At 40.5% G+C, this 21329-nt stretch overlaps 1 protein-coding gene across 10 annotated transcripts in view; it reads left to right on the forward strand.

Moving 5' to 3' along the window:
• The window catches only part of TNS3 (tensin 3), a 177400-nt gene extending 173978 nt beyond the window's left edge, over positions 1-3422 (forward strand). For all 10 annotated transcript variants that reach the window (XM_030445319.1, XM_030445318.1, XM_030445326.1 and 7 more), the window contains one exon: positions 115-3422. In XM_030445319.1, coding sequence (XP_030301179.1) covers positions 115-259 — 145 coding nt within the window. In that variant the 3' untranslated portion in view covers positions 260-3422. The remainder of the gene's footprint in view (positions 1-114) is intronic.
• The last annotated feature ends 17907 nt before the right edge of the window (positions 3423-21329 follow it).

Below are 21329 nucleotides of genomic sequence, written 5' to 3' on the forward strand. Positions count from 1 at the left end.
TTCAAATGAAGTCTGATTTGTGCCATTTCCTTCCTGCAGTATCTTTTTTTGCTATGTGGAATGAGGCAATATCTTTGTCTGATCTCTGATATGCTGTGATTGTTGCCCTTGCAGAGTGTTTGGATTCGTTGCCAGGAAGCAAGGTAGTGCCACAGATAACATATGCCACCTATTTGCAGAGCATGATCCGGAGCAACCTGCCAGTGCCATTGTGAACTTTGTATCAAAGGTGATGATAGGATCTCAGAAGAAGATCTGATGCCTTGACAGCCTTGACTCAGAGCTCTTCACTGAAGGAAAGCACTGTGAGAGGAAGAAAACCTACTCGGCATCAACATCTGAACCTTGTCATTAGCAAGAAGGAAAGCAGAGATCAGTCTGTCTGAATTATGTTTGCAAGAGTTCAGCCTTTTCATTGAAGATGCCTCTAAATTAAAAAAACATTATTTCTTCATTTTCATATTATAGGACAAAACAAAAGAAGGTGGGTGCCACCCAAGCCCATGTAGCCCATACCTGAATGAAGCATAAATGAAAGAACTTTTCTCCTGAAGGGCTTCTAATATATTTTCACATTCTGTTTCTCATCGTTTATTGGAGCAGCAATACTAACCAGGCAATGCTACTTTTTTGTACAGAAAATGTTGTGTATGACCTCTACAAAGACACTTGCCATAGTTGCATCAATGGTAGCTATAGGCCTTGCAGACACATTCTTAAAAGAACGATGGTCTGAGGATGAAGAACTTGAGAACATCTTCATCTTTATGTGAAATTTTCATACAAAATGAATGGATGAAGGGGAAGATGTATATGAAGAGAAGGTTTGTGCAAGTTGATTTCTGGAAAGAAAGGAACAGCAATGTCGAATATTCAGGGAAATTGCTCTGTATTTAGTGTTAAGAAGACTGGGCTGTTTTAGTTTGAAACATTTTAAATAAGGAGAAGGTGCAAGATCAAAAAAAAAAGTTATGTGGAAATATACTCTGTAACTGGGGCTTTTTAGTATTTTTTTAAATACAGAGAACTGAGCTCTAACTTAAACACAGTGAACTGTGTTCTAATAATTACAGGGCAAAAATGAGGGAAAAGCAAAGAAAATTTTATGATTTATGTATTTTTACCTGTGCCAGATTATTTATAGTAGATCTCAGATCTTGGTATGTCATATGGATGTTCTGACCACTGTTAAGCTTTGCCTCTGTAGTGCTATTTTGCATAAGTAGATGTATGTGTAGCCTGTGCCTTGCTGTAGACAATAGAGTCTCATATTTTGATTTTTGTCTTACAGTGACAAGATAGTTCCCATTTCCTGTTTTGGCTGTGTCATTTGTTACCCCACCTAATACATTTGTGGGGTTTTTAATCAGAGTTTTGAGGGGTTTTTGGCTGTTTTTTTCTTTTAATCTGTAGGAACTATTTTTGTTTATAGTATTTTTAATAATTCTCTGAGTCAAGAAATCCATAAGGGAATGAAATTAATTTTTTAACTCTTAATTTCTACAGTCATCACACTTGTATGTATGTCTGTATCTTTCTAAACACATAATTATTTTAAATACATACCAAAGTTCTAGTTAGCTTTAGAGAAAATCTGTACAGTAAGTTAGAGGGAAAGGAAGTATGATAAGTTCATGAGGAAAGTAAGCTGCTGAGGTCTAGTGTATAGTTCCCATTCACTCCAAAAAGAGAAGTATTAGGCCCCCATGTCACAACTTGCTGGTGACAGAGCAGCTGCAGTCTGACAGTGCTGAAAAATTTAATTGCCTCTGTCTTTGATGTGTGACTGTCAACATTATATTAATAACCTGAGAAATAAAATGATATGCTGAGTTTGGCATGCCAAGCATGAGGAGCTGTATTAATGAGTAACTGTACCTGCCTGAAAGATTTAATACTTTTATTCAGTTGTAGTAAATAATGGTTAAATGGAATGGGAAGATTTTGTTGGGCTACATGGTAAGAAGATTCCACTACCTTGAACTCTTTTGTCCCGTATAAATTATGATCTGGGTTTTTTATTAGCAGCTCTCTTCCTATTTCCTAGAGTATTAGGACCTTGGAAACCTTGTTCAGTGAGCTCAGTCAAAAGTGTTACCAAATTATTTGTGTAACTCTGAATAAAGTTACTTGTAGAAATATCTTTATACTCATTAAAGGGAAGGGGGTGTGAAAGAGAGGGATACAAGAAAGATCTGATGTTTGATGTATTTGGACCAGAAGTATGGTTTTTAGTAGCATTGGGAATTGGATGTGTGTAGAAGGTTGAATCACTCCAAAGCCTAGTAGCTACCTTTCAAGCAACAAAAGCAAGTGCCTTTGATTTGCACCAAATAATTCTGTTGTTCTGACAAAGAGGTATACTGCTGAAATGGTTTTTATATGCCACCCAAAAAAATAAATCAGGTCTTACTTTTAGGAGCTTTGGTCCTTTTGAAACATGTGAGAGCAAGTTTCCTTTTAATATTGTTTTGATGCAGCAGCTGCCTAATCTAGTCAGCCAGTTGGAGCTCAGTAAATTTCTTCATCTTACATCTCACCTAGATTTAAATCTCAGATTTAAATGTAATGTGAGCACTGAAATGAGGAGGAATTTTTTACTGTATTTTTTTCACTTCTGTAGATGATACTTAAATTTCAGTGTGTCTTGTCAGACACCAAGTGTTGGCCTTTGGGCTAAAAATAAAGTCTTTTTCCCCATGGTTTGCCATTTCCATTCAGGACCATACTTTTTATTCCTCTTGCTTTCTTAAGGCTTGCTGAATTCAGGAGTTTAAAGAACTGGACACTGACACTCCTGGTGGTGTTTCCTATGAGTTTAGGTCTATTTGGTAAGTGGGGAAAAAAGAAGTTGCCCTGTTTCTAAGGGAGGTTTTCTATTATGCATTCCATTGGATTGTATACTGCTGTGGGCTTTTGCTTTTTGGTCAATTAAAAGTACAAAAAGCAAAACGGTTCACAGTGTACCATTGTGTAGTGTATGTAGAAAGATATTCACAAACCTTTTGTTCATGGCAAATAAAGGACTACATAGTTAATACAGCACTTTCTTTCAAGGTTTTTAGTAATGTGTATATGCAGTTTCATTACTAATGACAGCAATAATGACACATTTATTTAGCTGGACTTCTATTAACCTGCTTAATAAATGTACTACTATAATCATACAGTGTGAAACTACAAAAATGCTAAAAGCCATGTTTTTAATGAATTTTTTTCTATGTATCCAACAGTATCATTAAAAATACAATGTTTGCTTCTTGGTTTTACCTGCAAGTGAATTTTTTTGCATTTTTATTGAAACTGTAAAGTATCAAAAGTTCTCTAGGATGTAAATGAATGTTCTATAAATTCTTTGTATAGTAATTTTCTCTGCTCTTTAGATATTGCCTCTGTTCAGATTATAATAAAATTATGAATGTGAAATTTCACAATACAATGGTATAGGGCAGTCTTTTCTGAAAGAAAGTCACCTTCTGTCAGTCAGAATCAGAAAACAAACAAAATCTTACTGGTGGAATAATAATAGGCTGTGTGCTGAAACAGGGTTTTAGTTTTGTTTCTTAAAAGATTTCTTTCAAGGACTTTCATGGACTTCATGTAAGTCCATACTAGTGGTTCAAGTCATATGATTTTCTTGCTTCCTGCTTTTCTACCATAACTACAGTTATAATCATATAACAGTGCCATTTGCCTGAATTGTGTATTTCAGTGTAAGAAGGACAAATAGGAAGACTACGTGGTGTCACCTTCTGAGATGTCTGTAACCACTCAACTGAGCATTCACAGTGACTGCATTAGGAAAACTTCCAGAGGAACATCAGAGGGCTGAGAAATCCAACCCCTAGCTCAAATAGCTCTCTGAGTACAAAATCTGTGTGTCAGCCACACACTGAGGGTGAATTATATACGTGCTTTATTGGAATTATTTCTAAGACTGATGAACTCTGGTATGTCACGCTGCTGCCTTTTCGATGAGATGTAGGCTGGCAAGAATTTTGAATTCATTGTGCTTGACTGTGATTCATCACTAGAGGCCATTGTGGATATGCGTGGGCATAGCATGCAACAGAGTTATTAATGAAAAGTACTCATTTTTATTGGAATTAATTACAATGTGGAACGGGATGACAGTGGCAAGGATGCAACAGTAAAATGGATCTGTGTCAGAATCTGTTTCCTGGTAAAATCTTGGTTTTGAGCTCAAATTCCATTGCGTGCATGTTTGCTGCTCTTCCTCCTCTTTGGAGAATGCTGCAGTCTCTCAGCTCCAGTGGATGACAGTCTGCTTTCAGTACTCGTATTAAATGTATTCACAACTAGTTTATATGCAGGTTTTCTTATGCCAGCATTGTGTCTTATCATGAATAACTGTTTTCTGCCTGATGTATTTATAGCAAGAGTTCTGACCCCTTCTTGTGTCCCTCAGTCTTCTCTGACGAGGCTAAGTAAGTCAGGTCTCAGGCCTTTCATTTAATTTATTTTCTTCATTTCATCTTTGAAAGGGTGCAGAGGCCTTTTTTTTTTTTTTTTTTTTTTTTTTTTTTTTTTTTTTTTTTGTCAGTGAAATAATTTCTTTGGAGGGACCTTGAAGTGAACAGCCAAACTGTTTAAAAGCATCACAAGCTATTGCTGTGTGATTTTTTAAATATTTGTATTAGAAAACTCTTGGAACAAGAAGATTTGGCCCACCAAATAGGCAGAGTAAACACCTCCTCTGCTTCTTCTGTTGACACCTAGTGGGAGGGTTACAATAGTGTTCACACATATCAGGCAGTGTGCCCAGAGGAAATGATGAGGGCAAGTAGCTAAAGAAGTTCTCAGAAGCATAAGTCAGAAGCAGGAAGCTTGCAGGAGACGTAGCAAGTCTGGGGGAACACCAGGAGGGCAAAGGGGAGCTATTAGGAGACTGAAGGATCTTGCTGAATAACTGAGAAGGGATTTGCATTGCATGTCACTTCAAGGGGTATCAAACCAGAACTGTTCCCTTTGAAGACAGTTAGTGTCTTGCATAAAGCACAAGTGTTTGCGTCAGTTTTGATGTTGTAATATTTACAGAATCACAGAGTGGTTGAGATTGGGAGGGACTTTTGGAGGTAATGTGGTCCAACCTCCCTGTTCAAACAGGGCCACTTACAGCCAGTTGCCAGCACTGTGTCAAGACAGCTTTTGAGGCTCTCCAGCAGTGGAGACTCGACAATCTCCCTGGACAACCTGTGCTGATGCTCAGCCATCTTCACGTTAAAAGTGTTCCCTGTTGTTCAGGGGTAACCTCCTGTGCTTCAGTTTGTGCTCTTTGCCTCTTGTCACTAAGCACCATGGAAAAAAAGCCTGGCTCTAGCTGTTTGTACTCTGCCTTCAGGTATTGTAAACATGGGTAAGATAACCCTGAGCCTTCTCTTCTCCAGGCAGGACAGTCCCAGCTCTCTCAGCCTTTCCTTCACGGAGAAATGCTTCAGTCCCTTCATCCTCTTCCTGGCCCTGCACTGGACTCTCTGCAGTATGTCCTTGTCTCTCTTTTGTTAGGAAGCCCAGAAGTGGACACAGTATGCCAGGTGTGGGCTGAGAAGTGCTGGGTAGGGGGCAAGGGTCACCCTCTTCAGCTTCCCAACAATACCTGGTCTGATGCAGTTCAGGATACCATTGGCCTTGTTTGCCACAGGGGCACGTTGCTGTCTCATGTTTAACTTGGTGTCCAGCTGGACCTCTGGATCCTTGTCTGCCAAGCTGCTTTCAGGCCAAGTGGTCCACGGCATTTGGTTTATTGGGTTGTTTCTCACCAGGTGCAGTCTTTTGCACTTCTCCTTGCTGTACTTTGGTTTCTCCAGCCTGTCATGCTAGATAGCAACATGTTCCTCTGGCCTATCAGCCACTCCTTCCAGTTCTGAGTCATCAGAAAACTTGCTGAAGGTACATTCATCCCTGTCACTGATTAAGATGTTGAACAACACTGGACCCAGTATGGGTCTCTGGGGTACACCAAGTAGACTCTGGGGTCTCCAAGTAGACCTTGCACTGCTGATCAGCACTCTCGGGGCACACTCAGGTTTCAAATCACCTCACTGTCTGCTCATCCAGCCCCTACATCATCAGTTTGTCTATGAGGGTGTTACGAGAGACAGTGTCAAAGGCCATACTGAAGTCCAGGAAGACAATAAACACTGCTTTGTCCCCGGCTACCAAGCCAGAAGTTTAATCATGGATGGTTAATAGGTTGAGGAAAGATCACTTGCCCTTGACTAAGCCATGGTGACTCAACAAAGATGATCAGGAGGCTGGAGCACGTCCTCTGTGAGGACAGACAGAGAGTTGGGGTTATGTAGCCTAGAGAAGAGAAGACTCCACGGAGACACCTTGTTATCAATAGTATTTAAATGGGGCCTGCTGCAAATGTGGGAAGAGAGTTTTTACAAGGGCATGCAGTGCAAGGAGAAACAGTCTCAAACTGAAAGAGGAAAGATTTAGGTTGGGTATTAAGAAGAAATCCTTTAGTGTGAGGGTGGTGATACACTAGGCTAAGTTACCCAGAGTAGTTACAGATACCTCATCCCTGGAACTATTTGAGGCCAGATTGGATGGGGCTTTGAGCAACGTGTCTAGGGGGAGGGGTCCCTACCCATGGCAGGTAGGTTGGCACTAGGTGATCTTTAAAATACCTTCCAACCCAAACCATTCTATGATTCTATGCTAATGATATTTGATTTTATTTTTCCTGGGTTATTTCTTGGAACTACCCATATTCCATTCCGTATTCCACTCATAACTGTTCCTTATGCATAACCATTCCCTTGCATGACACAAACCTGGACCTAGACTGTTTGGCTGAGATGTTTCCATCAGTCTCTCAAAGTCTGTCTTGACCTGAATGCAGCCATCATGACTCTCACTCGTGTTTATGCTTAAGTGGAATAAGGCCTGGGGGCTGGGCACACACCACAAGTCTGTATATGTGTTTCTGAGTGTGCATAGTTACACAAAGGCTTTTTGTAAGCACTGCAGTCTCAGTAAAGTCATCTGCATGTATATGTACTTTCAGACTAAAGCAAAATGTTGCTGAGGCATAATTGTTAAGTTTTCTAGAAAGCCCTGTAGAGATAAAAGTCCCATGTAGTTTTGAAATGGCTGGAATCACTGAAAAAGAGAAACAACATAAAGTGTCTAACAAGACTTCATTTGGCAATTATTTTTTTAGGGGAGATATCATATAAAACCACATTCCTGCCTGGAAAAATCCAGTCTCAGGTTCATGTCTATAAACTAGACATGCTAGATGTTGGCAGATTACTTGTAAACAGTAATTCTGTGTTAAATTTATTAATTTTTCTTAGGATTTCTGAGGTGGCAGTAAAGTTGGGGTGTACATCTGAAAGCTCAGGGCTTAGGCATATCTTTACCCATTACTTTTAGGTGGTAAAAATGGCAGTAGCTGAGGGTAACTTAGTATCTTTGGAGCTGTTCAAATCTCTGTTCATGTTGGGTAGATTTCAGAGCTGTTAAAGGATGATGGAATTTAACCAGGTTTTAATCAGTCATGGTTTTTACACTCCCCAGTTTCACTCATGTACTCTGACTGAATATCTATGTGTGCTATTTGGATCAGGAATAGGAGCAAAAGTTTATCAACGCTTTTTGGAAAATCCAGCTTTCCCAGTATTTACAGATATATTTCCAGGATATGCTCCATAAAAATGGATTTACCATTTTTTGTTTGTTCTGAGGACTGGCAGGATTCCCTGGTGGCTGGAGCAGGCTAAGAAGGGCTGTACTGCAATGGGTGTTGGGTGGGAACACATAGACTCTGGCCCCGTGGCAAGAGGGCACTAAAATAAAGGCTGTTCCATGACAAAAGCAACCCACTTCATAGGGAGGTCTGCTGTCTCCATGATGCCCAGGTGAAGGTTGTTGTAGGCAAACCTTCCACCCTTGTGAGTCTTTCAGATTATTACCCACCTCCAGGTGGGTAATGATGGTGTAATAATGGGAGGTGCTCAACCTATTAAGAGAGCCTTCAGGGGTTTGGGGCAACTGGTGAAGGGATCAGGAGCTCAAGTTGTGTTCTCCTTCATCCTTCTGACATCAGTGATGAATGAAGGAACATACAGGAAGAGCCACAAGATCAATTACTGGCTCCAGGACTGGTAATGTCAAGAGGGCTTTGGGTTCTATTGATCATGGCTTGGTGTACGAGGCACCAGAGCTACAAGCAAAAAATGGGATGCATTTATCCCAGAGGGGAAAAAGGATGCTGAGGCAGGAACTGGCAGGGCTCATTGATGGGGTTTAAACCAGATTTGAAGGTGGAAAGGGTTAATAATCTCATGCTTGCCTGTAACAAAAAGTGGGGCAGCACACCAGGGGCAGAGAGATGGAGTGGGGGGGTTGGAAGTAGATGATCTTAAAGGTCCCTTCCAGCCCTGCAAATTCTATGATTCTATGATTCTAAGATTACAAAGCTGTGGTTTGCATATGCAAGGGGAAGTTGAAACTCAATTAGCATTGAAACTGCTCAATGTTGTGTCAGATAACAAGAATGTTAATAGAAAGGAGAAGTCTAAAGAAAACATTGGATCGACACTTGATAAACTACAGCCATAAAATAGGTTTTTGTCATTTACCATAATCTTCCTGCAGTCACGTTTTCCTCTTTGCATCCTCATTGGTCCTCATACTTTTAGGTTCTAGGGATAAACATGAAGTTAATTGTGCCTTTTGAATTTTCAGATTAGTATAATGGTATTTGAATTCTGAAACTTACAGCTTATTTTGAAATACCACTTAGAGATATTTCTTAACCAGAAAAATCATAGAATTTTATAAACATAAACTGAGACCTTGTGAACTAAGTCATTTACAGAAATATGTGTAATAGTCTCTTATTGGGACGATACTTGAAGATGGTCCCCTGACTAATAGGGATGAATAAAAAGTGGAGGAATTCAATGGCTATTTTTTGCCTTGGCCTTAAGGAATACTGATAGAGCCTGGGCTGCCTGGTTTCCTGAGTTCTCCATAAGTGTGGGAACACCTTAGGGAGCACCTTTTCATTTGTGGACACTGAAACCGTAAGGAACCAGCTATATCAGCTGCTCACAGGTCCTGATGGTATTAATCACAAAGTACAGAAGGAGCTAGGGGATGCTAAAGCAGCACCCCTCTTGTCTTCTACCAAAAGTCTTGGGAGTCTGGGAAAGTGCCTGCTGACTAGAAGCTATCTAGCATTATTCCATAAATCATAAGAAGGGTGCAGGGGTTGAATGCACCCTTAGCAGGTTTGCTGATGATACCAAACTCGGAGGTGATGTTGACTCTCCTGAGGGAAGGTCTCCTGCAGAGGGGTCTGGATAGACTAGAACATTAGACAGTCATTAAAGGGGATGAGTTTTAACAAGTCCAAAAGCTGAATTCTGCACCTGGAATGGTGTAACTGGGAGAGGAGTGGCTGGAAGCATCCAAGCATAAGGGCTCTCAGGGTGCTGGTTTACAGGAGGCTCAACAAGATTCAGCAGTGTGCCCTGGTAGCCAAGAGGGCAAACCACATTCAGCATAACCAGCTGGTCCAGAGAGGTCATTTATCCTGCTGTAATTAGTGCTGGTGTGGTCTCACCTTGAGTAGTGTGTACTGCTCTGGGCCTCACCATTCAAGAAGGATTTTGAGGTTTCTGCACATGTCCAAAGGAGGGCAACAAGGCAGGGGAAAGGGCTGAAAGGCATGTCCTGTGAGGAGTGCCTGAGGACTCTGGTTATGGAAAGAAGGAGGCTGAGATATCATCTCACAGCCTTCTACAGCTTCCAAGAGGGGAAGTGGTGCTTTCTTTTTTCCCTGGTAGCCAGAGCCAAGGCATCTGAGAATGGCTCAAAGCTGCATCAGAGGACATTTAGACTGGACATTAGGAAAGATTTTTTTTTAACTGAGTGGGTGGTCACACCCTGGGACAGGTTTCTGAGAGAGATGGTTAATGCCCCATGCCTGGTAGTGCTTAAGAAGTATTTGGACAGTGCCATACTTTTGGTAAGCCCTGAAGTGGTCAGGTTATCACTATAGGTTCCTTTCAACTGAAATATTCTATTCTTATATATGCATAAAATATCCAAATAATAAACTAGAACATGATTGGATTTTGCCTTATCAGGACTAAATATTGCCTTGTTCCTTATAACAATTATTACTAGAACTTGAAGTGTTTTGATGACCTTACAGTTCATATTTGTACACATTTTTTTTAAAGAAGTAAAATTTCTTCTTCACAGTATTTCACATGATAATGGGAAGAAGCTCATTTTCCCTCTTCTCTTTGTGAGAACATCATAATAGATGTATCAGCTCTCTTTCAGAGCATTGCTTGCACTGAAATGCAAAGATGAAATTCTATCCTGAGGTGAACCTGTAATACAGCATCTAGGTGGTTATTGAGCTGTAGTACACTTGAGGAGCTACTGTAGATTGTATATTAACAGCTATTGTGATTACTATCCAGTAAAATGTTTGGCTTTTCATAGCATGATTTGCCAACAAAAATGAGCTCCACTGTCCCTCTAAGCCACTGCTCCAAAACCCTCAGTGTTAGTGAAACATCCAGTTGGTCTTTTAAAGTACTTTGCCACCTACATGCTGTTGAAATGGGCTGGAGTCACAGGTAAACTATACAGATGCTCTTACACCTCTGAAAACTCACGTTTCTTCACAGTGAAACATCAGTTCTGCTGAGAATCTGGGAGTTTACTGAAGATTCAGCTGTTAATTTTTTTTTTTTTTTTTTTCAAGATTTCAAGGCCTGGATTCAAGTTAATAGCTTATTGTAGTTTCTTGTTCAAAAGAAACATTATAGCCTTTCAGTTTTTTGTGAAAAGCCTCTCAGTACAAGGGGCTTATGCACTCCACAGTCCAGCAGTAGCATATGCATAAACCATATCTAAATATATTTTATATATATATAAATTTTAAATATATAAATATATATATGTTTTTATATATAAATATATATATATAAATTTTTTTAGAAGAATAAATATTTGAATCTAGGAGTCAATTTTTAAATGGTGGAGACACAGTGAAATAGGGTATTTCAAAGACTATTTAGCAAATCATTTAGCAAAACCAGTGTCTGCTGATATGTCTCCTATCCAAATCTAATTGTTACAGGCACTTTCTTCGTTAAGAGTAGAGACTGTATCAAAGCCTGGGTATCTACTATGAGGAAATGTGTCATGCATAGCCCCTTAATGTTTATAAACAGAAATTTTTTTTTATAGACAGATTATTGTGACTTTTTAAGAGCACACTTAAAATAACAGCAATCAAACAAAACAATTGCCTTCTTAATATTAAGATTTAGCTATTTCCAGTTATGAAGTCTGAAAATACACTTCTGTGGGTAAAAATAATAGCAAGGTTATTCATGAATACATGACTTCAGCAACTGGATTTTAAATGAAAATACCAATTATTTTAAAACTTACTTCATGTTAAGATACATGTGCGGACTGACAGTGCTGTGAAGCTTCTGATTCATCTCTTTGCTGTATTGAGAGAGAATCAAAGATAATAAGCACGTTTTTTGGCTTTGCTGAATCGGTTCCTGAATTAGATAACACTGAAAGGATGATCTGGCTTTTAAAATCAGCAAGAATTGTGAATGGCAAATGAGTATCTTTTGGAGTGTATTTAGAAATTTGCAAAGAATTAATTATACCAAATTGATCAATGTACTACACTACAGCTCTGATAATCTAACACAGTGCCACTCACATTATTGTCTGACTATATGCAAACATACTTACAGGATGTCCACATGTTCTTTTCAAGTGTTGTTTTGGATAGTTTGGCTAAATACAGCACCTGAGCCAGTCTGGGAGCTCTGTGTGACACTGCACGTTTCTGAAATAGTTCGGTGTAGAGAAACAAGATAAACCAGGTGCCTCGAGTTGCCAAGGAGTGGGTGTGAGTCCACCTGTGCCTGGTTAGGGCAGGCCCCCTATTACCAGGGGGCCAATAAAGGTGGGACACACACCCACAGAGGGAAGCTCGCTCTGGTGTGAGGAATGGAGAGGTCAGCAGCTCGTCGAGCCTCAGGAGCAAGAAAGGCTCTTCCCACTACAGTTTGGGTGCTCTTGGGGGTTTACTAGTTTGCATCCTACCTTTCACATTGCCCCCCCCTTGTCATTCAGGCAGGGATGCTGCCGGCACTTGGGCTGGCACCACAGGGGAGGGGGCAGCTGCACACCCATCCCTCAGCAGCAGGCACCGTGCAAGCTCCTGACCAAGTGTCAGTGAGGGAGAGGCATTTTGCATGCTGGGCAACAGGAGTGGGGAGCAGTGCCCAAAGCACAGTATTGCATTATAAACACTCCAGTGCTTGTTTGAAGGCAAAGCTTCTCCAGGAAGATGTCATTTAAGGAGAGGGATCTAATTTATCCATGCTTAGGGTGGTGTCCAACAGCAAGGTCATAGTTCATGTGTGCCATGGGTTGTTGCAAGCTCAGCTGCTGTGAAAGAGAAATAGTGCACCCAAGAGCCACTGTAGAATGTGAATGTGAAATGACCCTGTGGCTGCCCTGTCTTCCCACTCCCACGAAGCCAACACATACTCTAGAAGTAACTCCCTCAGTGGCATTGCCCATCAGTGCACTAACAATGCAGTTACGGTGTGACAACCATAAAGTTATCCAGGGGAATGGAGAAGTTTTGTTAAAACTTGAACAGCTTGGTGGTAGAAAGGGGGAGGGAAGAGGAAGGACACATGTGACACATAGGTAGGACATTATTGATTTGGTCTCCTGTATTCTGACAGACAAGAATAACAGATCAGGTATCTGACAGTCCAGCTTAGTTTGTCAATTTTTACAGAGTTGCTTCTTCCTTTTCATTAGAATTTATCCTATCTGAGCAGAACTTCTGCTTTTATAGAAATTGGATCTGTGTACTGATTTGTAGGAATCTGAATTTCAGAAGCTGTGCATTTGAATGCAAACAAAATGGACATTGAAGCATTAAGTGCTGAATCCTGGTCTGTTCTGTGGAGAGTCTGGGTGGTGGGGTCAGGTAGTTCAAGAGAATGGAAAGACAATGTGTTTGTTCTTTTACCTTCCACTGGCTTCTCGATGGCACATGTAATGATTTCTGAATATGGGGAAAACGCTGATAGCATTTAATTAGCTCTGTGAGGAGAATGAAAGTCATCTTGCCCAAATAGTATACAGGTTGGTTTTCCTTATGTAACCAAAATGCTAACCAAGCTGTCCAGAATCAAAGTTGCCATTGATGCACTAATTGTGTTGTATTTTTTTGTATATACATCTACATGCACTCATATTTTTGTATATCCTGAAATGGAGGGAAGTGAAAGCTTGGAAAATTTGAGGAGTCTGGCCATGAGAGGTGATGACAAAGCTAAAATAAAACTTCAGGTCCCTTGACAGTGCAAATGGCCATCAATTACTTCTGTGCTCAAGTTTATTTCAGTTCATTTCCTCAGGAGCACTTGCCTTTACTATTGCTGAGAGAATCCAAGTAGGAAGAGGATAGCTGGAAAAGAAACTGAATCCTTTCTTGGGAAATTTTTTGTATATAACTTACTATTTGTCCTTGCTGTACTTGGAATTCTAATTAGATGATTTAAAGTCACTGATTGTTGTTCAGGGGCCTTTTCTTATCCTTTGGAATTAACCAGCCATAAAGAAACTCTCAGCAATAGGGTCAGGTTTCTTAAGTACCAGTACGGTCACCCTTTCATCTCCATTTTGAGCAGTGCCAGTGCCACCTGATGATCCTTTTTCTCCTGATGTAATTTAGAATAATTTTTTTAAAGTGGGAAAAAATAAGTTGTGAGTACTGCAATATGCTTTCCAAAATATTGCCCAGGTTTCCCAAGTTTTTGCTGATGGCTCAAACTTTCTGCCCAGCAGATGGCACGATTGTACAGTGTCTGAGACCTACTTGGGAATGTAAAACTGTAATTCTCTTAAATTAGACTTCTCTAGGTTCTGTTCAGCTCGTTAAGATTACACCGAGTAATTGCACAGTGATATTTACATTTTCTGTTCAAGAGAAAACCGAGGATATGTCATGTCTGTCAGTATACTTGGAGGACATAGTCCTTTGAAACAGCATAAGCTGTTAAGCTTTATAATACAACAAAGTTGAAGCCACTGTTTAAATGGAATGGTGGTTTCTAGGATGCAGGAAATGTTAGAAGTGGTTTTGGGCAATGAAAAGTGTCGGAATGGGGGTATCAAAACATACTGGGGAGGACCCTGAACTCTTGTCTCTCTCTCCTGGGAATTGTACCCCCACATCCCCAGTGTAAGTGAACTTCATGCCCCCACCTTATAAGTGAATTTCCAGCCAAATTTGTGCATGGTGTCGTTCTGAAATGCTTCATAGTGTTTGAAGGAAAATTATATTCTATTTTATAGTTAGAGGCCAACTATGAGCTTTCACATTACAGTTGTAATTAAATTGAAAAAGCATGATGTTTTTTCCCAACACTCTTTGGAGGACTGAATATGAAGAGTCCCTTAGAAATCAAGTAAAATCTGCTGTTAATGGATGTTCCCTAGACAAGTGGGTTCTTTTCTTTGTCTCTTCAGGATTTTGTGGCATAGTTTGGGGGTTTTGTTTTTCAGTTTTGGATTGGTGTTACTTATGTATTTTGTCTTTCTTTGCCAAAAAACATCCAGAAATGATAAAACATTTGGATTATGAAGAGAAATAGGGGGCCTTCTGAGTACATTGACATCAAAATAAAAAACTGCAATGCCTGCTTCCAAATGTACAAGCAGGCCTTTATAACCACCTCTTTGAACTCTAAAGTATTAGAGTTTATCTATCTGGTTGCTTAATTTGAGCTACATGACCTCCTAAGGTCCCTTACATATTCATTCTTTGATTCTTGATATCCAAGAATTGCTGAAATTATCCTTAGTGCACCCTTTAAGTTAGAACAACATTATCTCTTTTTAATAGTTGGGTATTTGAGGCATGAAGCAGGCTCAGTTCTGTCACAGGTGGAACCTGGAATTGAATTTCTTTCTACACTGGAAAGTTACTTCAGTAAGTCAATGTGAATTAAGAGAATGTTAGCTATTCCCCTGAAGTTGCCACTGCTCATGACCTTCCACACTTTTCCCACCTTTGACTACACTTTGCTGTCACAGACATTCAGTCCCTTCACAGTCTCTTAACTGCTGGTTGAATGTAAATCTCTATGCTGAAACTTTATTTTTTCATTGTTTGACAACAGGTAGAATCAGACAGGTATCTGCTATCAGAAGCAGATTTAACTCATTTTAATTCACTGATAAATGTCTGTCAAAGGCTTTTTTTCTTCTTCTTTCCTGAGCTGGTTGGACAAAATTACCTCACAGGTCTTTTCCAACTGTGACAATTCTGTGATTCTGTGAATATCCACATATGGCACTACAGTCAAGCAGCTATTGATCCCTAAATGAATTCCCAGTGTTACTTTGTATTGTTTCAGCATAAACAAACTTGTTACCTCTTAAATGAGTGTGCAGGACTCTGCCTCTGAACTGCCCCTCCGTGTTACCTGCATGCAGCTGCCACCTATATATGGGTCATTGTGGATTGAAAACATATGACTCTTTTCTTATGATATAAATAATCTCAATTGGGCATTGATTTTTGAGAGACCACCTTCTTTTTGCCAGAAGTCTAATTCAGCACACAGGAGAGATCTTTCCAGAAAATTAAAAATGGGTCAGAGAATGAAAAATATCACTGACTACCAAAAACTAAAAAGTGAAAGAAATAAAAATTCATGTTTTCTGAAAATATTTTTCCATGGCATATTTTTTTTATTGCCAACTGATCTCCTTTTCTACCCCCACTGGCATTCAGCAGTCTGAAGCACTCAGAAAAGCAGCTATGTGTTTGGGTTTTTTTTGACAATTCCCTAGAAAATAACCCTTATAAAAACTACTTTGAAAGCAACAGCAAACATTTTAAATTAACCCAAGCAGGCAACCCTCTCCCTCACAGTCGCCTTTACTACCCTTAGTACCTGCTTCCCTGAGCTGGCACCAAAATTTGAGGTGGAAGAAGCAGCTGATCAAAGCTGTATCAGTAGACGAGGTCCAAAGGAGGGCAACTAAGCTGGTGAAGGGACTTAAGCACATATCCTATGAAGAGAGGCTGAGGGAGCTGGGGCTGTTCAGCCTGGAGAAGAGGAGGCTCAGGGGAGACCTCATCACTCTCTACAACTCCCTGAAAGGAGGGTGTAACCAGGGGGGGGTTGGTCTCTTTTCCCAGGCAACTCTCAGCAAGACAAGAGGGCACGGTCTCAAGTTGTGCCAGGGGAAGTTTAGGTTGGATATTAGAAAGAATTTCTTTACCGAAGGGGTGGTCAGGCATTGGAATGGGCTGCCCAGGGAAGTAGTGGATTCTCCATCCCTGGAGATATTTAAAAAGAGACTGGATGTGGCACTCAGTGCCATGGGCTGGGAACTGCAGCGGTAGTGGATCAAGGGTTGGACTTGATGATCTCTGAGGTCCCTTCCAACCCAGCCGATTCTATGATTCTATGAGGCCTCACCGAGGCGGCGGGACCCCAGCAGATGGCGGTGTGGCACTCTCGCCGAGGCAGCTCTAGCGCGGCAACCGAAGTGAAAATAAATAAGAAGCTCCAAGAGCAGAGAGAGAAGGAGGCTGCCTCCTCGTCCTGAGGGGAAGAGGCATATCCATAACCAGTCGGGGACGGCTCTGGTTCTGCAGGGGCAGAGACCGGAGTGACGGCGGCCCCTGTGAAGTGTGGAGCTGCAGTTTGTGCGGGGAAGGCCAGAGGGAAAGCTCAGCTCCGGCCTTTTCCCTCACAGAAGGTGACGTGAGTGCGGTATCCGCTCATGCCGAAGCCGTGGCCAAGAATAATGTGGCAACTTGGCCCGAGTGGCCCCCGAGACACACAGCTCTTCAGGTGTTGGGGCTGAACACTGTCACTTGGGCTGGAGGAAAGCAGTGACAGCACCTATGTACACTGTGACCTGCCCGGTCTGGCGGGAGAACTGGAAGAGGAGGTGGAGAGCTGAGGAGTATTTGGGAATGTGAAAGGGAGTTAAGATGAGTGGAGCCGCAGTGTGCTGGCCTTGAAGCAAAGGCTGAGGGTGCCACAGGAAGCAGAGGATCCCCTGCCCTCCAGTCATCAGGCAGAAGGAGGGAACCAAAGAGACTGGGATTAATGGAAAGAGGTCACTCCCCGGAGCAGCAGGCAAATGCCGTCCCGGCCACCCCCACCTTCCCAGGTGCCCCTTATCTATTATTCCTCCAGTGGATTGATGACAACTTCCTTCTTCAAATGGTAGAGAAACCAACCAGAAAAGGAGCTTTAGAGACCTTGTTCTCACCCACAGAGATGGGCTGGTGAATGATGTAAAAATTAATGGGAGTCTAGGCTTCAGTGACCATGACACTAGAATTCAAGATCCTTAGGGCAGTAAGGAAAGTGTAAAGTAAGCTGTCAGCACTTGATTTTTAAATGGGTAGGCTTTAGTCTCTCCAAGGATATACATAGTAGGGTAGAATGGGATAAGCAGCAGATGGGAAGGGAGCTCAGGGAAGTTGGGCTAGATTATAAACATGACCTCAGATTAATAAACTTATGTCTCGGTTTCGAAGAGTCTCTGAGTCTGTGCCTCAGTGCGCCACACTCCATCCCTTGAAGTTTTTAAGGTCAGGCTCTGAGAAACATGATCTACTGGGAGATGTCCCTGCTTATGCAGTGTGGATGGAATTAGATGATCTTTAAGGTCTTACTTCATCTGCTAGTTCTTTCAGGATCTGTGGGTGAATCCCATCAGGTCCCATGGACTTGTTCACCCTCAGGTTCTTTAGGTGGTCTCAAACCTGCTCTTCATCTACAGTGGGGAGATCTTGCTTTTCCCGGTCTCTGCCTTTGGCTTCTGTAACATGGAGGCTGTGACCAGTCCTTGCTGGTGATGACAGAGCTAAAGTAGTGATTAAGTAGCCCTGGATCTTTAAGGTCCCTCCCAACCCTACCTGTTCTATGATTCTATGGGAGTCCTCTATGGGAGGATTCTATGGGAATTCTATGGGACCTTTTGATTCCAGGCAAAGCTACAAAGAATTCTCTCATGTGAGCGCTTTGCTGTCATGTTATTCCTATGAAAGGCTTTATGTAGAATTCGAGTACAGAGAAAAGACAGTTTGGAAATTTTGGTATTTTCCTCCTGTTATCAGAAAACCTCCTCACAGTTTATTTATCTCTTTCAAATTCACTCCTACAGTGTGGGTGGAAGCTCTCCATTTCAGAGAGGGAAGTGACATTTTCTATTCCTCAAGATAGCTTATATTTGATTTCATTTATGATGATATTCTGATAGTGAAAAAAATGTAGAAACCTCCTCCAGGTATTTGTCAGGGTTAGGTACTCACAATTTATCTTAGAGTAATGCATAGCTTTAATTCCCATGTGGTTGTCTTGTTCTCTGCTCTGGGTGGCACAGCATGCTCTGATTGCTGAAGTGACTTGCATTGGTTGTGGAGATGTCAGTCCCAAATCTCTTTTCTGAGTTATTTTCTTCAGTGTAGTACTCCATACTTTTTTCCTATTCAGACCTCAGGTAGCTGAACAGGACTGTCTGCTGCTAATTTAAATTAGCTTGAAATTACTGGTTAAAGAATGCTCTACACAATAGATTGTGTCTATTCTACACAGTTGTGTGTGAATAAATCAGTATTACAGGAGAAGAATCACAGCAACAGTTTTAGAAATCCCTAATTGCACAGTAAGCCATTGGAGCAAATGTATATCCACTGGGGATGTGTTGACCTTTGCTCCTTCAGAGCAGGTGAGGGGAGGGATTTGTATGCTGAAGCAAAGTAGAGTAGAAATTATTTCACCTTTCCAAATAGAGTCCACCTGAGCAAGTCAGAAGCACAACTGTTCATGTTTGAGTGTTTCTTAATTTTGAGTTAATCTAAGAGAAACATTTTGTCCTTGTTTGTGTAGTCATGGCAGCATAGCAAAAGAGAAATGTGGCTGGGATCAAGCTCAACTATTCTAAATGCTAACTATGTAAATAGACTATGGTTTTTACTATAAATGGGAAGCTGAAAGGATGCCTATAAGGTTCAGATTCAGAACACTGGCTTGGCAGAAATCTGGTCTTAGGCTTTAAGCTCTGCAATAAACATTCTGTGTACAACAGTGATCTCTTCAGGTTTCTTTTCCCTTACTGTGTATGTAAGAAATAATCAGATTTTGTTAATTTTAAGAATGCATAAGAATGCATTGCATTATTCAAAGGACTTTGTTTTTCAGACACAGGAGACAGACTTTATAGGTTTGAAATGGTTAACCTCAAAGATCAACCTAAGGGAGATAACATTTATAGCATATTGTTCAACACTTCAGAAAACACAGCTGTTTCATACAGTTATTCTCAGAGTATAACATAGAGTTGTTTAAAGAAAAAGGATTGTGGAATAGAAAGAAAAGATTCCAGCTTTCCTCATCTCTGGGATCAGATTCACTTTGAATTAATCCATCACATAAATGGTATCCCGAGTGGTGGTACTCTTGAGCTGTGAGTTAATGAACCAGTTTTCAAGCCCTGTTTTTGTAGCACTAAGCAAGTGAATATCTTGTATTTCAAATCTTCTCTTTCTTGCTGTTACTGAATGACTTTTCTTCTGTAGAATTTTGGTGAAATCCTTTAAACTTTTCTTAATGAGTACTGATTGGCATAATGGGATATCCTAGAGAGAGAAGTGTCTTCAGGTCTGATTTCAGTCATGAAACAAATGTAGGACAAAGAGCTTTTCAGGAAGTAATTATGCCAGACACAAACCATAAAATATGACTTACTGAGCAAACTAACTGGATCTAATAATGTACAGTTTGTGAAACTGCTGTGTATGCTGTTGAGCATATGTGAACAAACAGAGCATCCAGCAGTCACAGCTTCAGTATAGTGTACGTCAGGAATATTATTCCTGGAATAAGTGACTGAAGTCCTTAGAAGTCTGTGGTTCTGAGCATATTTTCCCCCTTGCTACACATAATGTGATATCCCACATCTGGCAGTTGACAAGTCACTACTTGAATTTTGTATCCCATATCACAAATATCTAAGAAAGAATAGATGATGACTGCTTCAGAAACCTCTGTAGGAAAAAAAAAAAAACCAAACATTTCCAGAAAAGCAAACAAAATGAAAACAGAGTTTGCAAACATCAAAGAAGCATATGGTACAACAAAAAGAAAGATAAACAAATCTGCAGCAGCTGATAAATGACTCAGAAGTCAGTGATGTGTTGTTGCAAAAATAAGAGTGAAACTGGGACAACAGTGTCTTGTTTTTGGTACATGCGTCTGAGAATTGACCTCACACTGAAGGGTCTGTAGCTGCACATATAAAAGCTAATGCTCTCTGGGATAGAACAACCATGTTAATAGTGGTTAAACCAGCAAGTGCTAACAGCACTAGTGAAGTCATGACCAAATCATTTGGCGTGGTCAGAAGAACCAACTGTGAAGAAGTTTCTGCTGTTTTGGAAAGGATAAGGAAAATTTTTCTATTGTTAATTTGTGGTACCTCCAGTAAAATAGTAAACCAAAAACCACTAGTGGAAGACAATAGATGGATAAATAGTGGACAGCAATTCCAGTCTGAAAAATTTCAAATATGCAATAGAATTAATATAACTTGCTTGGTGATTTCCCATCTACACTGTTGCTACTGAAGAATGAATCACATTCCTTTTTTAATATTATATTGAGTGTCTTGCTAAATCTCAGTCTGAGGGATGTTTATATTTTCCTTACCAAATGGTAAGAAACTAAAGCATTTTAGGTATTGAATTTTACTCTTCCTTTCCAATTGTTCAATAAATTACTTTTTCAGCTGAGGTATAAAGCAGGACACTCTGCTGTCCTGCTCAGTGACCTGAAGTAGAGAAGGCAGCCCCAAAATGGATAATTTGTTTCTTGCTGGTGGTTCATATCTCTACCAAACACATCTAATACAGAAACAGTTGCTAAACTGTTTCTAAAAAATGCTAAACTTGTTTTATTGTTGCCTTGTATTCCCAGCTCACTCATATTTCTTTGTTTCAGTCCACATGCCTGCATGAACTCCTGGGGTTGAGACTGGTGTGTCTGCACTCATCTACATGCTGGCTAGGACACTGCATTTGTCATTTTTGACCAGAGGCTAAGGAAATGCTCTTCACATAATTCAGTTCTGTGGTTTTCTGTGGGGTTTTTTTTGTTGTTGTTGTTTTTTTTGTTGTTGTTTTGGGGTTTTTTTTGTTTTGTTTTGTTTTTTGTTTCCCCTTGTCATTTCCATTTCCAGAT

Source organism: Calypte anna, chromosome 2 (assembly GCF_003957555.1).
Source record: "Calypte anna isolate BGI_N300 chromosome 2, bCalAnn1_v1.p, whole genome shotgun sequence".
Classification (NCBI taxonomy): Eukaryota; Metazoa; Chordata; class Aves; order Apodiformes; family Trochilidae; genus Calypte; species Calypte anna.